The following is an 18,501-nucleotide window of genomic DNA, read 5'->3' on the forward strand; positions in this document are numbered from 1 at the left end:
GTGAAAGGTTGTTTGTCTCTCTGTGTTGGCCCTGCGACAGGCTGGCGACCTGTACAGGGTGTACCCTGCCTCTCGCCCTATGACAGCTGGGATAGGCTCCAGCCCCCCCGCGACCCTGAACAGGATAAGCGGAAGTGAATGGATGGATGGATGGATGTTAAGTTTCCTTGCCTCTGTTTTTATGTAAAAAGTTAGTGCTGTATCTATCTATCCATCACTTTTTACTCTGTTAAAATAGATGTTACACATGTTTATGCAGCTACATTTTACAAAAACTCGACCTAACACTGGTAATCTTGATTGGTATTTGCAAAGTTCCATTAAATTTTTTAGGGTGGGGAAATTTCAGTGGCTCATAGGGTGCAAAAGATTTATTTCTCAGTGAAAATAAATCCCCTTCACACGTGTCATGCCTCGGCAGTCAGAAACGAATAGTCTAATTTTGGAACTTAGTGAAGAATCGCTGCAAACGCGTCACGCATGTGGTGAAGGAGTCATTCTCGAAGGAGTTTAAAGCAGCTGCTTTCTGTGTTTATATATCAAACTTTGTCTCAGCAGACAGACTTGCTCTGAGACAGTGTTTGTCATGTCTTTGCATGCTTCTGAGCTCCTAAAATAAGTATGGAGCGGATGCTTTCAAGTTTTCAATCCAGAAAGTCTTGCATAAAAAAAAAAAAAAAAAGACTTGAAATTTTGATAACATAAGAAATGTGTGTGGGTTGATGCTCAAGATGAGAGTGAAAGTTTTTGTACAGCTTATGATTTTGACAACCTCTGAGCTTGACCTGACAGTCTGAAAATGCTTGTTGGCTGTGATGTAAGGCATAGCAGCCAACCAGCATGAAACAAAAATGTCCTTGAATAGCCAATTAGCTACAGATTACATTTTTAGTGTCAGAAACATCACAAAAACTGCCAGCTAATGGCACAATAGTATCTCGTCATAATCAACGATGTGTCTCAGCTCAGTAAACTCACCCTTTCCCCATTACTCTCCAGATGAAAGTAAATGTTAAACCTATAACATCTTTAAGGGTGTGAATCTGACATTTCCAAGTAAAGCAAAACTTTGTATAGACACAGTCTGTTTTTACACAAGGCAGCAATTTTCTCAGAATGTGGAAGCCTTCTCCTGCATCACTGTTTTGTTTTTATTTTGAAGAAGGTTTCTGTTAAAAAGTTTTTTCTATACTTCTTCCATGATTTTCCAAGCCAATTCAACACACTGACTAGGCTTTCTTTGTTTTTAATCACTTGACAAAACCCACTTGCAAATTCACAGAAGGATGTTATAGAAGTTTTCCCATAGTAAATTCCAGATGAAAATCACCAAATCCAACAAACAGAATACTTTAGGCCCAAACCAAAATTTGGTAGTAGGATTACATAGTAGTCCCTACTATGAGGAGTGCTCATAGTTGGGAGCACTCCTCATAGTAGGGAGAGGCTCTTCACTCCTCAAAAATCATAAACTCGAGCACAGTTTGACTGAATGCTTCTCTGTCAGTGAGCAGTTTTCCATGAAGCACACGGTGCTTAGAGGAGACTTTGGCTAAAAATCTGGTTGTGGGTGATTTTCAGCTGCATTGTGTTTAATGTCAGTAGATTAGTCAGCACTGCCAAGTTAGATATAAAGTAATGACACAGTGGTTTCTATGCACAGTATATGAAGAGGGGAGACAGAGGTGGGGAGAGGAGGGGGAGAAATTCTCAGATCACCAGAGCAGTGCTGACTCAGATACAACACATGGGTCTCATCCAACATTTAGAATATGAATAACACACACACACACACACACGCACGCACGCACGCACGCACGCACGCACGCACGCACGCACGCACGCACACACACAGAGCTGGTGTGCATTTTAGCGTGTGTCTTGTCTCTTGTGTCCTTGTTCATCATTCCTTTACACCTACACACATGTTTACTCAGTGTAGAGCAGTGACTCATGTTCATCACTGAAGTCAAATGAAAACCTCTAAACCTCAGTTTGTCTTCGAGCACTGTGTATGAATACGTAATTTGCACAAAAACATGGCAGGATGTTTTAACCCGGCTCTGTTTCAGTGGAAGACTACATCCCTCCCCCATGTTATTTTTGCTCGCTTTCCCTGAATCACAAAACTATGACAACACAACAGTGTGATTGATCAGCTACTGTGATTGTCCTAAAACAATATTAAGTAGGATATCAATGATATTAGATTTTATAAAGCTTTTTGCTCCTTTATCCCCAGATATGGATGCAGGCTATGGTGGAGGACTGTTGGATATGGTCAAGGGAGGAGCTGGCAAGTTCTTCAGCAGCTTTAAGGACAACCTGAAGGACACGCTGAAGGACACCTCCACCAAGGTCATGCATCAAGTTGCCACGTAAGTGAGCACTACATTCATAGGGCTTTACATAACCCTGCTTATTAAAAGGAATGTTTGCCCTTTTATAAAGTTTGAGTCAAATGTTATACTAATAATAAACAATAATTGTTTTTCAAGAGAGCAAAAAAAGCAATGGAGAATATGTATGCTACTGCAACTGTATAGTGGTATGCTCAAAAGGCCCTGAAAGCAGGTAAACAAAGATAAAAACCTCAGCTGATTAAAATTTGGCTGATCTTATGGTTCAAGGTCATCTTCTCTTTTCTGTCCAGACAGCTTCCAGCACAGCTGCTGTTTTTAGCTGTTTAGACTCACATGAACCTCTCTTCCAAACTGACCTGAATGTCATCTGAAGCATCATCACTGTTGATGCTTTCAGCAGTTTTCAGGTGAAGAGTCCATAGTGTCCAAGCCAATACAGAGTTCTACTGCAGCATTTCAAAGGTTCCTACAGAGAGCATTCAGAAAATGATCTGAACTCTGATGCTACCAGCGTGCCATCTCATGCTGGCTCAGAGCATTTTTGTCCAAACTAATTCTCTCTTCACTCACCACCTGAACTACTTGCCAGAGTGGCAGGCTCTCTGCAAATTTGTTCACATCCCAAAAAAAGAAAACAAGTTAAAGGATTACAGTTTACACTCTGAGGGAGATCAGCCATCGCAGAAACACAAGTGCAGGGGGACTAAGCCAGACCGAGAGATCTAAAAAATAGAAGCTGCGCTGAAAATGGTCCAGAGGAGCACAAGATGATAATTATAAGCGCAGCCCAGTTAAGTAGCATTTTTTTTTTTAATGGACATGATTCAGAAGTTTTGATCACACCTTGTATAACTTTAGTGTGCCATTAAATTAAATAGTCATTACACTGCAGTACTGGCTGCAGATATTCCTAGGAATGATTAGGAGAATGATGCAACTGAAGATGAATACTATACACCAGTCCAGCTTAAACTTGTGTTTTACACTTGTTCAGTAGTGACTCAACTGGTTAACTGACTCTAATTTCAGCTGCTGATTACAAGTGTTTCCAGCTAGCTTTAGAAGTGAAGCAGCAGAGCAGTTTGGATGGAGGAAGGAAAGAGGGAGGTTGCAGAGTCTGGCACGGCTCGGTCGTCCCAGTGTGTTTGTGCACAGGCATCTGCACAGGGCAGCACAAAGGGACCTCTGTATTATCAAAAACACAAACACAAAAACACACACGTACGTTGCTCCCCTCACTATTGACTCAGCAAGTTTGATTGTGAAATTCCCTCTCTTGTGTCTCTCCTCTTCTGTTGCTCACATCTTGGCAAACTCCCGTTCTCCTATCTTTTCATTCCTCTTGTTTTTTCGGTTGATCAACTGCTTGCTCGGCTCCACCTTTCTTCCTGTCCTCAACCCTTCGCTCACTCTTTGGTGTCTGTTGCCCCACTTCTGGCTGAATTATTCATGGTGGTTCATAGTGCCAAATGGCCAGTGCACTGCTGATACAGAAGGATTCATTTCATTAGGGCCCTGTGTGATGTGGTGTGTGTTTGTGGGGACTGTATATGCATGTGTGAGTAAGTAGTAGAGATAATGGAGCAATGGGAAACGGAAAGCTGAAAGCTTGGGGAAAGAAAGGTAGATGCACAGAGGTTCCATAATGTGCCACAGATAATGTGTCATTTTGTGGAGAAAATTTATAAACTTTGTTTATATTAAGTGAAACAATGAGTTACAAGTAATGAGTATGCTCTCATACCGCTGCTGTCTTACACAGTATGCATTCAGACAACCTCCAAACATTATTATAGAGGCAGGTGTTTAGATTAATATGCACTGCTCAAAAAAAAAATTAAGTAACACTTTAAAAACACATCAGATTTTAGTGGGAAAAATCATGCTGGATATTTGTACTCATATGGAATGGGTAATGCATTAGGAATTAAAAGATGTCACATTGTTTGGTGGAAATGATCACCCTACAGAGGGCTGAATCCAAAGACACCCTGAAAATCAAAATAAAAAAAATTATGGGGCACGCTAGTCCATTTTGCTAAAACTTCATTGCAGCAACTCATGAAGTCTGTTTTTGATTGTTTGGTAAGAGATATTCACACCAGTGGCTGCTGGAGGTCATTTTGTAGCTCTGGCAATTCTCATCCTGTTCCTCCTTGCACAAAAGAGCAGACACCGGTCCTGCTGATAGGTTCTACAGCCCTGTCCAGCTCACCTAGAGTAACTTCCTTACTCCTAGAATCTCCTTCATGCTCTTGAGACTGTGCTGGGAGACAAGGACAACCTTCCTACAATGGCACATATTGATGTATCATTATGGAGTACTTGGACTACCTGTGCAACCTCTGGAGGGTCCAGGTATTGCCTCATGCTACCAGTAGTGACACTGACTCTAGCTAAATGCAAAACTAGTGAAAAAACAGTCACAAAAGATGAGGAGGGGAAAACATGTCAGTAGCTTCCACCTGTAAAACCATTCCTGTTTTGGGTTTGTCTCATTGTTGCACCTCTAGTGCACCTCTTGTTAATTTCATTAACACCAAAGCAGCTGAAACTGATCAACAACCCCCTCTGCTACTGAACTAACCAGATCGGTATCCCAGAACTGACTTGATGCTATGCTCTGATTAAAAAGTTTTCTTTTAATTTTTTTTTTTTTGAGCAGTGTTATTCCAGCAAACATTTCTATATTGAATAACTGTTTGCTGACCTTCGTTTCTCACCTTTTCTTGTCATGTAGTCATTTGAAAAAGTAGTTCCAAAATGTAAGTTGTGGCAACAACAAAAAGACTAACTGCTGAAATAGTGTCGCATTTGGCAGGAGAAGGTGAGTTAGTGATGGCGGAAATCAGAGCGAAAAGCTAAAAGCAAATTTTTCACTTTTATTTCAAATGTGATTCCAGGAGAATGTCAATATTCCTCATGCAGCTTTAAATGAGATGCAAGGATATCAACCCCATACATGTTTTATTGAAGTTTTCAGAATTCTTGACCAGTAATTGTTGTTTACACCACTGGCAGACATTTCTCTAATTTGCAAAATGTTCTGCTTTTCTACAGAAGGGGATTTCTGAGCTTAAAGGTTTTTCTCATTTGCCAGAATTACTGCTGGAGGTTCTGTTTAATCCCAGTTTACTGGGAAGACTTTTGTAAAAAAAAAAGAAAAAAAAATTCCCCTGAGCTACCGTGATATGTGACACCCCTGCCGTTAACCAGGCCTGCTCTTAATGCCCCGACAAGCCTTTATTGGTTCCTCTCTGCTTCTGTTTTCATCTGTAGTTGAAGGAAAGAGCTGTTGCTGAATTATTAAAACCAGCCTCTTTGTTTGTTTGTGTAGCTAAAGAAAAATTTTGCAGCACAACCGACCTGACGCAGGAATGTGGTTGTGTCTGTGAGGAGCACAATGGATATAAAGCCTGGCTGATCTGGTTTTGTGAAAGACACAGTGTCCTTGGTCTGTGCTCAGACTGTGTCCCAGCCTCCCTGTCAGACACATTAATTTGCCTTTTCCTCTACTAAGTTTTCAAGCTTTAACCTGCATTTTAAATTCTAGTTTTCCCAATTACATCATCCCAGTTGCAAAATACAAAAAACACAAACTTTCAGCACATATTATGCAAAAAGATAACTCAAGTGAATTTAGCATTGCCATGAAATGAGTTTATAAAAAATGGTGATATTTTTTTAAAGAAGCTAATTCAGGTCCAGAGGTTAGATGGTTGCAATGTAAACACTACATGGCCTTTTGTTACCTTTTACATTGGTTTAAGCTGTGAAGCAGACAAGCTGTAAAAATCCTGCTCAAACAAGAAGACGAAGGAAAGGAGAATTTTAGAGAAGACCATAGGGGAAATGTAGAGAGCCCAACTCTAATATCCATCGGGATCTAACCCACTTACACTGGTTTGTTTGAGACTATGTGAGTGCAGTCTTGAGAGACTCTGATAAAGCACCTCTCTTCTGATATAATAAGCCAACAATGTCTTATGAGCTCATGATGTTTACTTTCTAGTAGGAAAACATAATCAGGTACTGCAGAGGTGGAGCCTTCAGAATGTGTGTAATTACACACCTATACAGTAAGCTAAACAAACTTTACCTTTTAGGGTTTTGCTGAAAGAAACTGTACAAGAATTTCTTTTGATCACAAAATTTGTGGTACTATATCAAGGGTTAATACCAATACCAAACTGAATGAAGTAGTGTAGCAATAAGAAACTGGAGTCACAGAAGTATTACTGTTAAAATTTGTTACGTTGTCTCTGTCACGGCTAACAGCCATAGGCAAGAGGAGGACCCAAATGCAAACCAGGACAAGACAGCTGGACGTAACTGCACGTTTATTTACGACAGAAAACCAAGTCAAAATGTTAGGTGGGGAAAATCCCAGGGGAGGTCCAGATAGGGCGTTCATTCGCAGGGACCAAGCGTGGAGGGAGCACACCGGTGGAGAGAGGGCTCCTCTCTGGATTGAGAGAAGGAGAAGTAAATGTTTGGCAGTGAGAAGTAGTGTTACACAGATTATTCCAGGAAGATGCAGAGGGTCTTACTTGTGCGCCGGTCTTGTGAAATCCGTGGAAGGGAAACGTAGTTGCTGTGGAAGCCTTGAGGTTGTCCAGGACGGCAGGCAGGCAAAAGGTAGGTGGGAATATTCAAAGTACTGGCAAATGCAAACAGAGTTGAAGTGCGAGACAATCACAGAGGCATGAGCAAATTAAGAGCAAAATCCATAAGAAGGCCTAGCGTTCCTACCCCACAATCGCAGACACTCTGGCAAAGACTGGGGCATCAGGCAGAGCCTTAAATACAGCATTGATGGCCACCAAACAAGAAACAGGTGTGACTGCCCTGACCACCAGTCCCGCCCTTGAGGGGCGGAGGGACTCCATGCTGCCTGCCTCCTGGAGGAAAAGGAAAAGAGGGAGAGCACCACAGCAACAATACCGCATCCTGACACGCTCATGCTACAAAGAAAAAGATCATTACTGAACATCATCATCATTAAATCACGTAGGAAGAGCAACATATGAAAGATGCAAACTTATAGAGGACCTGTTACAAACCCAATTCCAAAAAACTTTGGATGCTGTGAAAAATGTAAATATTAACAAAATACAATGATTTTCAAATCTCATAAACCAATCTCAAATGTTTGAACTGAGAAAATGTACTGCTCTAAGAAAAATGTTAGCTCATTTTGAATTTGATGGCCATGTTTGCCACCGTCCTCTTTGTCATTCTATTTTTTGTTTCATGATTCTCTGAATGTTTTCAGTTGGTGAAAGGTCATTCAGCACTTGGACTCTTCTACTATGAAGCTGTGCTGTTGCATTAGATGCAGGATGCGGTTTAGCATTGTCTTGCTGAAACATCCAAGGCCTTCCCTGAAAAAGATGTCTGGATGGGAGCATATGTTAATCTAAAACCTGTATATACCTTTCAGCATTGATCATGTCTTTCCAGATTTGCAAGCTGTGAATTCCATAGGTGTTAATGTGCCCTCATACCATCAGAGATGCAGGCTTTTGAGTGGTGATAACAAGCTGGATGGTTGCTCTGCTCTTTAGTCCAGAGGACACGAGGTCCATGTTTTCTGAAAAGAATTAAAAATTTTAATTTGTCTTAATTTTAATATTATCAACCTGTTGTCAATTAACCCAATTAGCTGCAAAATTTCCTCTGGTCGTCTCTTTTTTGTACTACTTACTTCTCCAGCCTTTTGTTCTCCAACTTTTTTTGCTTATGGGCATGATATTCAAAATGAACTATTTTTCATCAAATAGTGAAATGTCTCAATTTAAATATCTGATATGTTTTCTATGTTCTCTTAAGAATAAAATGTGGATTTATGAGATCTGCAAATGATTGCATTCTGTCTTTATTTACATTTTACACAGCGTCCCAGCTTTTTTGGAATTGTGGTTATAACTCATTTCCAACTCCATATTTTTATTTTTGGACACTACTACACTGGGCCTCGGTGTAGTAGTGTCCCTTTATATGATGCTGTCATGCATCATATAAAGCCAGGAGTAGAAAAACTGTCTGAAATCAATCTGAGAAATGAAACCTAGCAGAAGTGGTAAAAATTGCTCTTCCTCTAGGTGCTACTTGAGTTTGGCTGGAAAAATGAGTCAATCTTCCCATGTTAAAATGCCTAACTGTAAAGCACTGAAAAGCCTGGTACAGAAAAATGGATGTGGCCTCTGTGGATAGTGTCCCCCTTCATAACAACTGTGAGTGAGGTGATTTTTTTGTTATACCTCATCCACCTGGATAATTCAGTTAGGGGAGCAGCTGCATTGACTGACAGGTACCCCAATGGAGTCGGCTAGGCTTCATCAACAACTTTGAGTCAGTTGAATTGGACCTCTTCAATGTGTGTAGCCTTTTGGAATATTTCTGATGTATTATAACTAACTAAAATTACAGCCTGTTGTGGGGTACAGCAGGGTGAAATTCTAGTATTGTATTAGTCTGTTTCTTAGCACTAATTAGCTTATACTGCATGTGTGTCTGCATTGGACCTATGCAGTTCATGGATGCAGTTTTCTGATCAAGCTTGCTAGCATTATCTGGTAACTTAGCACTCCACTTTCATCCATATAAAGGTAACTTCTGGCCAAAATGCTAACATTGAAACTGAGAATGCAGATTCCAAAACCAATGGGTGACATCACCATGGCTACCTACATGTTTAAAACTGTCTATGTCTGAAGGCAAGCTTTTAGAGCAGTCTTAACTAACAGGGATTACACCCTACATAAATGACCTCATTATATGAAACTCTCGCTATGTTTAATATGAACATTCACATTGTAACAGTATAAATATGACAGAAAATAAGATATAGAGTAACATATCCACTTTCACAAGATTAACAGTAAGAAATATGCACAACAGGGATTATAAGTTAATTATGAAAATTATGAATTTCTCCTGTCTCATCATCACTACAGTAATTAGATCAATGCTCCACTCCAGAGCTGGGATCAGCTGGTTGCTGGTGGTGTTACCTGGTTAATGTGTTGATAGTGGTGTTTTTATAATGTTATTAAGTGGGTGTTCAGAATGTGCATTAATACAATGTTTTTCTTTTTCCAAAACAGTGAAGATGGGGTTCACTGTTACACACAGTTTAGTTGGCTCATAATGTAAAGAGATCATTGCTTTCAAATCAGATTGGCAAAGATGCATTTATTACAATAGACAGTTTAATCAATAGTTGTGTTTATGGTATTATATATCTGACTTATTTCCATAGGGAAAAAGTATATTGTGATACATTTTAATCAACTGCAAATTAATCCTCAAAAGGTCAGGAACAAACCTTCATGACTATCAGCCATGGCCATTTAAACCTGACACCTGACCCTTCTTTTCTCTTCTAGTTTCTATTTCAGGATAGAAGCAGGTAAAACCACAAATTTACACAGAACAGTGTCAGTGTCGTGCAGAGATGTCATGTTTCTGACCTCCCAGCCCATACTTAGCAATAAATGTACAATTTATAAATGTAACTGACTCTTTTTAGTCTGTGAAACACTGAGTCTGCTTTTCCATCCTGGGAACAATACTGTACTAGATCAAAATAGAAGCTTGAACTGTGGTCCAATTACCTCATTATGAAGGACTTACACACACCACCCTTATTGTTGGCTTTAACTAAGTCTGTAACAGTATATTAGCAGGTGTCTTTTTCTTTAAGGCTAAACCACACAAATGTTGTAGATTATGACTTTTTTGTAAATTCAAGAGAAAGCATGCATACATGTGACACACTGCACTTGCTGTTATAGGTCTCTTAGTTTACAGAAAATCTCAAGACTCATTTGGCAGTCTAAGTGAGAAGGCCCGCATTACATAACCAGGTCTAGGATTGCAGCAGGCCCATATGGCACTCCTCCATGACCACACAGAGATGAGTGTCCCAGATCGGCCTAGCTTGCAGGATATTCACAGTAGGCAACAAATCAACTCAATTTGATTCGCAGTAGCCTACTAACCTGTCTCGCAACAGAACTGCACGTACAATGAGCTGAGCATTCTTTTTCTGTTGTCAGCTGTGAGATGGAAAATTTTCTTTTCTTGAGTCATTTGTCCAAAAGCAAATTTATGATCCTACTCCAACCCCACCCTGCACTTTCTTGCTAGTGTTTCATTAGTGCATATTTCCACCACTGCCATGCTGTAGCACTAGTGGACTGCTTGTATGTGAGTGCACCACAGCTGCTCCCACAGTTTAAAAAAATCTCCATGTAGAAGAGCTAAATTTGGCAAGGAAAGGCAACTCAATGCTGCTCAATTGAAGAATTCACATATGGTATTTCTTTGATCCTGGGCACTTCAGCCTAGAGTAGTGAGCCTGAACAAGATAACTTCCCCGCTCCCTGGAACATGGAAGCTTCTGCTTTAAAGCCTGTTGAAGTTAATCACTTGGAAATGCCTGTAATGCAGTTCAGCCTGAACTGATAGTGAATGACAGAAAGGTGGATCAACCTTTTGGAAGCTGGATATTCTTATATTGAGTTTCTTTTTTACACACATCATTTTGTCCTCCTTACTCAGTGCATAGAAACAGTCAAATCTCTGATATCTCATATCTAAACAACTGAAATACAAGCACAAGGTGATTTTGTAAAACCTACCAAAATGTATGTTTTAAAAACATATTAAATGCTTGTGGAATATTGTGTAATAGTGTAATATTTGTTATAGTTGCACGACTGTAATAAAAAAATGTTTTCAAAGATTTCTTTTTTCATTACAGTTATACCAAAGGGGAGCTGGACATTGCCTACATAACATCACGGATCATAGGTAAATGCATTTCTAGCTAATGGACACTGTGTGCATGTATATGAATTTTAACAATGCCACTAAAAATAAAAACATGGAGGTGTAAAGTTCATGCATAGTATGAGGAATAGATGGTTGTATGCAATTATGAGATGAACATAACCACTTGCAGAAGCAGTCATCTGCAACCTCCGCTGACCACCACGCTCTTTGTTGAATTGCTATCAGTGTTATACTTTATGAGGCTGAGCAGAAATGTGTCCTTTAAAAGGCATAGTCAGCTAGACATTTGTCACCTGAGGGCTTTATATCCCATCATGTTACCAGTGACAGTCATGCTCGAGTGTGGAGCTACTCACCATATTTTCAATTCACCTTTTTGCATTCCAGTACTCCATGGTGGGAAAAATAGTCATGTAGAAAAGAAAAATTTTCACTGCAGTCCTGTGAAAAAAGTAAACCCTCAAGTATCTAATCAAACATATCTGATTAACTGATCACCAGCAAGTGTGAGCACCTCTATAAAAGTAGAAGCTTTGATTATTTTGCTGGTTTGGAGCATTCAAACGTGCATTGACACAATGCAACAATCTTTACTTCATCACCCCAAAGAATGGATGTCCCAGCAAATTCCCCCCAAGCTCAGACGGTGCAATATAATGCAATGCTCAGGCAAACTGCAAAAAACAAACTAATAAAAAACATGTTCAATGTTAAAATTCATGACAGCACAATTACAAGAAGACTAAATGAGTATGGCGTGTTTGCAAGGGTCACCAGGAGAAGCTTTTGCATGCCAGAAGAAAGCCTCTCTAAAAAGAACATGGCAGCATGGCTTAGGTTTGTAAAGTTGCATTGCGCCTTGCAGTCACCAAGTCCTTTGTATACCAAAGTATTCTAGGGTCAATGTGAGGTTGTCTCCCTGACAGTTAATACTGGGTTGAAACCTCAACCTGATGGAAATGCTGTGGCAGGACCTTAAGAGACCTGTGCATAAATGAATGCCTGCAAGCCTTTACAATGATGTGAGAGACCGATAAAGTCATACAGGCTATGATTACTTCAAGTAATTGTTGCTAAAGGTGGTTCTACAAGCTATTGAATCATGGGGTGTACTTAGTTTTTCATAGTACTGCTTAGAGTCCTGTTAAAACTTTTTTGTTAACATGACTGTATGTTTGTCTATTAATTACACTGTGTATGTGAACATGTTAAACCTTTCCAAATTTTTTTCAGTGATGACCTATCCAGCTGAGTCAGTGCAGATTGGCTACCAGAACCATGTCGAAGACATCCGCTCCTTCCTTGACAGTCGACATGCTGACCACTACACTGTTTTCAACCTATCACAACGTAACTACCGTGGGGCCAAATTCTCCAACAGGGTGAGTGTAATTGAATCTCAGTGACGCTGTTACAGATTTATTAGTGGTTGCTGCATTCTTTTCACACTTTGTGCATTTGTGCATTTGGCAATTTGTCAGTCACAGTTTTTATAAGAGCCAGAAGTGAGTTGTGAGCTGGCTTGGTTAAGAAAATGTATCCAGAGTATGGTTGCATCACACAGACATCAATACCTGCTAATTAGTGCTTACACATAAATAAATGCTAGAATTTTATTTACTTGAATAGTGCTTTAGTACAATTAACTCCACAGCAAGCCAGATAATTGCATAAAATGTCACGAAAGACAACAGCACTGCAAACATGGTGGAGAAGATCAGTGTGGTGATTCAAATGAGCTGATGGAAGGCCTAATAGGCAGCTAGCAGCTAACAGCCTCATGTGGCCATTCTTGGAACTTCAGTTTTTGATGTCATTTCAGCGCTGACTTCATTTTTGAGAATTGTAATATGTTATGTTCAAATCCTAGTGTTATACCTAAAATCACCATATTAGTAAATATAAAAATTAAAAAGCTCAGTATTTTATTTGTTTTAATATTAATACATTTTATTTGTAAGCGCCTTTCATGACACCAAGGACACTTTACAGGGGTTAAAACAAAATAAATCACATAAAGCACAAATAGAAACTAAAATGACAAAAGGAACCAAAACAGCTAAGTTTTGAGTCGTGATTTGAAAACATGAAGAAAGTCAATATTCCAAATAAAATGATTATGATTATTTATGATTATGAATATCTTTCAGCATGGATTGTGGCATTTAGCTCTTTTTCCTATTAACAAGTTTCCTATTAACGTGAAGAAGGGACATGTGAGAACTGAGGAGTCAAGCTGTGGAGTTAACATGGTCAAGATGGCCCCCTGTCTGCATGGGGAAGTCACTGTATCTTTAGCAGATGACTCATCATGGCAACTGGTCTGTTGTGTTGCTCTGCTGCTGCAGTGCTGTTACTAACTTCCACCGCTCCCGTTTCCACCCTTCTGTTCCTTTTCCCACAACCCTTTCCTGCCTTCTTATATCTCTGATCTGCCTCTTGTCTTTCTTTTTATGGAACTACTTTTCCTTCTCCCTCCTGTTATTCCTGGCTCTGCTTCAATACAGGTTTCAGAGTGTAATTGGCCTTCACGCCAAGCACCCAGCCTCCACAACCTCTTCGCTGTGTGCAAGAACATGCACAACTGGCTCAAACAGAATCCCAAGAATGTCTGTGTAATCACATGCTCGGTAAGGAGACACGCATATGGTAGAGCTACATCATATTCATCATGATCCTCCATATAGTTTAATTTATTAATGATTCATATAGCATTCAAATAGAAACTTTCATTTACACTGTTACCCCACTCTGCCATGAAACACAAGTACATAGTAAGGCAATTTTGATTTTTATATGAAGGGACTTAATTTTGAGCTGTTTGATGTCCTGTGACCCACTTTTGAATCCAAGCCTAGAGTCTGAAATAGACTAACTGAAACATATTTAGTGTAAGAGTCTCTTACAGTAGTTCCCTCCAGTCCTGGTTGCTGGAGTAAGTCTTACTTTTCTCCCAAAAAATTAAAGCTTGGTGCTCATCATACTGCTCTTGTTGTCTCTTTTAATCAGCTGTGTGAACTTCTTCACATCTGCTGTTACTTCGCAGGTCTTATTAAAAAGAAAATTCAAGATAAAGGATAGGAGTATTTCAGATGTGCATCTTGGCCTGAGATGTTCAATTAAAATAGTAGATACATTTTAATAGGCTAATTGTAGAATGGGTGTATTCTTTGGATCTTTTATTTAGGTGTGGGTGAAGGACACTTTTGGTGCACATATGGTAAGACAGTTAAGCAATATGAGGCACACCTAAAAACCCTACATACTTTGCATTAGACACATTTGGAAATCCAACGGTCTCTTCAGTGGAAACAGAGATTCTTTTTGTTCTTATTCCAGGACAGGAATACTGTAAACTGGCATGTGCCTGGGCATGTCATTGCCAAGTCATTGTGGGTTTGGCTGTGCCTCAACAAACTACTCCTTCTTGCATAGCCTTAACCAAAACGTTCCTTTTAAAAAGATGTTTTTACTGCTTCAGTTCACAAGCATTTGTGAATTCACGTAACCTGAAATGAACTTTATGCTTGTGAATAGCTGGAAAAAAGGTGATGGAAAAAAATTCTGGTGCAAATTAGATTAATTTATTTTCTTATTTGTGTTTTTAAGTCATGTGAAATGTTATTTAACCAAACAAAAACCTCCAACTATCTTCAGTGCTGAAATTCCTGTAAGAATAAGAAGAAAATGTAATTAGCATGCTGGCTCAAAGGTATATTAATGTAGCTTTGTTTTGCACTTTCAGGATGGTCGGGCTCCTTCAGGTGTTTTGGTCTGTGCCATGTTCTGCTTCTGCCACCTCTTCAACAATCCAGTTCCCGCCATGCAGCTGCTCAGCGCCAAAAGGCCAGGTTCCGGCCTCTGGCCTTCACACCGCAGGTTTGCATCAGTGAATGTGTCTGTGTGAATGTGACAGAGACTGAGAAAGGGAAGAAGCAAAGTGGGAGACACGTCTTGTGCTTGGTCCTCTTTTATTTTTCTGATATTAGATACCATGGTTCATTATCTAGTAGAACTACAGCCAATTTTTAATTGAAGCTGGACATTTACCAGCTTCTAATAAATAATCGCTTATTTAATGAGGTTAAAACACATTCACACTCATGAAAAACACATTTCTGTCCTCTGTGTAATTTTCTGAACTACCTCTTACAGCACAATTTCAGATCATGTGCCGTTACAGGCTAACATGCTGAAATGTACAAACAGCCAATTGAAGACTTTTGTTTTGCCTTCTCTGCCTGCAGGTACATAGGCTATGTATGTAGCATGGTATCAGAGAAGCCTAACCTACCCCACTCGAAGCCCTTGATGATCAAGGCCCTCACTATGAGTCCGATCCCCTGTTTCAATAAGCAGCGTAGCGGCTGTCGGCCCTTCTGTGATGTCCTCATTGGAGAGACTAAGATCTTCACCACCGCACAGGAGTATGAGAGGATGAGGTAAGTAACATTAGTGCGATTAATAAAAGTTTCATAGCATCTAATTAGCATTGCCATAGCAACACAGAAAGTATTATACTTTTGCAGTAGAGTAATTTGAAATGTCTCAAAGATTTATGCTGAGCATGATGTGAATAAAAATATAATCAAAGCATCATCATCACCCCCCCCCCCCCCCCCCCCCACCCCCCTTTGCAACACTTTCCCTCAATTACACTCTCCAAATTGCTGCATCTTCATATTGTTCACTTTTCCATTCTCTGTGTTTATGTTCCTTCGGTTTTCTCTGTATGCTCAGAGAGCACCGGGTCCAGGATGGCAAGGTAGTTTTCCCTCTGGGTGTAAGCGTACAAGGAGATGTTGTGGTTTCAGTCTACCACATGAGGTCAACCATTGGAGGACGTTTGCAGGCCAAGGTACACTTCTGCTTAATCTGTCCATCCTTTTCAGGGTCGTGGAGGCTATACCAGCTGTCAGAGAGCAAGAGGCAGGGTACACCCTAGATAGGTTGCCACCCTATCACAGGGCTAACACAGAGAGACACACAACCTTTCACACTCATGACCAATTAAGCTAACCACAATGACTGCATGTCTTTGGACTGTGGGAGGAAACCGGAGTACCCAGAGAAAATCCACGCAAACACAAGCAAATTGCACAAAGAAAAGGTCCTGGTGGTGGATTCAAACCCTGGACCTTCTTGCTGCGAGGCTGCTGTGCTAACCACCGCACCACCATGCTGCTTACTCTGTGTTAGTACTAATACAACTCAGCATCTCAATCAAACTAGGAACCAGCAAGATCTATCTAAAGCACAGTGACAGTATTAGAAAGATTCTGTTGGCATAAGATCATGCTAAAATACTGGCCACTATACAAACAGTGTCTGATTGTAACCAAGATATCAGAGTTCAAGAGACAAGAAGAAACATGAAGCTGGAGGCAGGTAAATGATTTGCCTTGTTTGTAGAAATATGCAGCTTTACTCAGTCATGGCAGTGCTGAAAGATGCATTATGAACTATTTATAGAATATGTTTTTGGCTTAGTTTGGTCCAGTTTTGTTTTTATCTGGTTATCACTGTCTTTCTATATTCTTATGACTGAAATATTGGCACATGGGTGTACATCACCAGGTGTTGCATTATAATAATACATGTATATGTAACAAAATACTTTAAAATCCATTCAAATGAAATGGTTAAGGTGGACCTGTTTTAAATATTTTCCCTTTTATGTTTATTTTTACTGGATTTTCTTATCTTACCTGATTTATTTTATTACATGACATTTAGCCTTCCATGGGTGCGATACTAATATAACCTGATAAGTAAAGATTTATCACATGCAAAAACTTGATTTGTAATATTTTAGTTATAATCTTCAACAGGTAAGGGATGTTTGATTAGAGGAGACTGTTGGTAAAATATAAAATTTAATATAGTCAACAGTGTATGTTTGTTCCTGCTTGTGTTAGGTGTCCAACACTCAGATCTTCCAGATTCAGTTCCATACTGGCTTCATTGGTCCTGGAACCACTATGTTAAAGTTTAACAAGTAAGAACAATTCCTTATAAAAGTCTTTCATAATGATTGACATTGTGGTTTTTCAGTATTAAAAATAATATTGCTGCTATTTCCACACTGTTGCCTGTTTTATCTTGTGCAATTTCACATCCATTTTCTTTCTCACACACTTTCATTTTCCTTTCAGACCAGAACTTGATGCCTGTGACTCTCCAGAGAAATATCCCCAGCTTTTCCATGTGATACTGGATGTGGAGGTAGAAGGGGTGGACAAACAGAAAGACCTGACACCACCATGGGAACAGTTCCCCTGTAAAGATCTGAGCCCAAATGTGCTCTTCTCTGGCCACCAGGAACACCAGGATGCATTGGCTATTGCTGGTAATAATGGGAGGGTTATGCTGGGGTAACCACTGGTGTTCAGTCTATAAAATAATGTATATTATGCTTAAGATAAAAAGCTTAAAACAAGTTATGATTTTTTTATTCTGACATTTTTCTGCATTTTACATTTTGAGTCTTTATTACACAGCTACAGTTAAGAAAGAAAGGGCTTACTGTTTTTACCCCAAATTGAACGAGGTCATTATCCAAATGACACACTTGGACTTCTCAAATTTGATCCCAGGCCTGTATGGGCCTATATAAAGAAACAAATCACCACGTGTTCACATTGAACACCTTTTTTTTTTTTTTAATTATTATTATTACAGTAAGAGGCTGTGAAAAACAGAGCTGGTCTCTCAGGACTGAATTTTAAGTTTGACTTTTTTACTTTAGGATCAAGCAGCTGCTGGAAAGTAAGAGTTGAATCTTTGTTAAAATTGTCAGATTTTACCAGCGGCATCGTTAAGCTAAAAATCTACAGCTAAGAGAGAAAAAAAAGCTAAAGCTGTTAGCTGTTAGTAAATAAGCAATTAGCTTGATTCACAAACATAGCACCTTTGTATCAGACATCTTTAATGTGAAATTTTGAATTGAAAATGTTTTTAGTTGTCTTTTTTTTTTTTTGCCATCTGCTTTTTCAGCCTTCACAATTGTAACTATAGCCTTAATTAAAACTAATCATAATGCTACTTTCAGCCTAACTCCAAAACCTGTATTGACTTTATATCAGTTTAACTTTTATCAGAATAAAGGCTAAAAAAATATGAGTACTTACTACTACTTGTAATATTTATAGTGGTTCTCACAAGAACAGCAATATAAACAAAATATTTCAGGCAGACAGACACCAGTCAGACAAAACATTAAAGCCATTTGCCTAATTTTATAATGATACCCCCACACATCCATGTTACGGGGTGAGGGCTGTCTGGTAAAGAAGAAGTTGGATGCAGATCTTTAAGGTTGTGGTGTGGAGTCTCT

At 39.4% G+C, this 18,501-nt stretch overlaps 1 protein-coding gene across 2 annotated transcripts in view; it reads left to right on the top strand.

Annotated features, from left to right (window-relative positions):
* Positions 1-18,501, top strand: part of dnajc6 (DnaJ (Hsp40) homolog, subfamily C, member 6) — a 40,039-nt gene that overhangs the window by 9,554 nt on the left and 11,984 nt on the right. For both annotated transcript variants that reach the window (XM_030727458.1, XM_030727457.1), the window contains 9 exons: positions 2,243-2,378; positions 11,134-11,183; positions 12,399-12,547; positions 13,673-13,795; positions 14,911-15,044; positions 15,413-15,607; positions 15,906-16,023; positions 17,084-17,163; positions 17,321-17,514. In XM_030727458.1, coding sequence (XP_030583318.1) covers positions 2,243-2,378; positions 11,134-11,183; positions 12,399-12,547; positions 13,673-13,795; positions 14,911-15,044; positions 15,413-15,607; positions 15,906-16,023; positions 17,084-17,163; positions 17,321-17,514 — 1,179 coding nt within the window. The remainder of the gene's footprint in view (positions 1-2,242; positions 2,379-11,133; positions 11,184-12,398; positions 12,548-13,672; positions 13,796-14,910; positions 15,045-15,412; positions 15,608-15,905; positions 16,024-17,083; positions 17,164-17,320; positions 17,515-18,501) is intronic.

This window comes from Archocentrus centrarchus, chromosome 4, assembly GCF_007364275.1.
Source record: "Archocentrus centrarchus isolate MPI-CPG fArcCen1 chromosome 4, fArcCen1, whole genome shotgun sequence".
NCBI classification, from domain to species: Eukaryota; Metazoa; Chordata; class Actinopteri; order Cichliformes; family Cichlidae; genus Archocentrus; species Archocentrus centrarchus.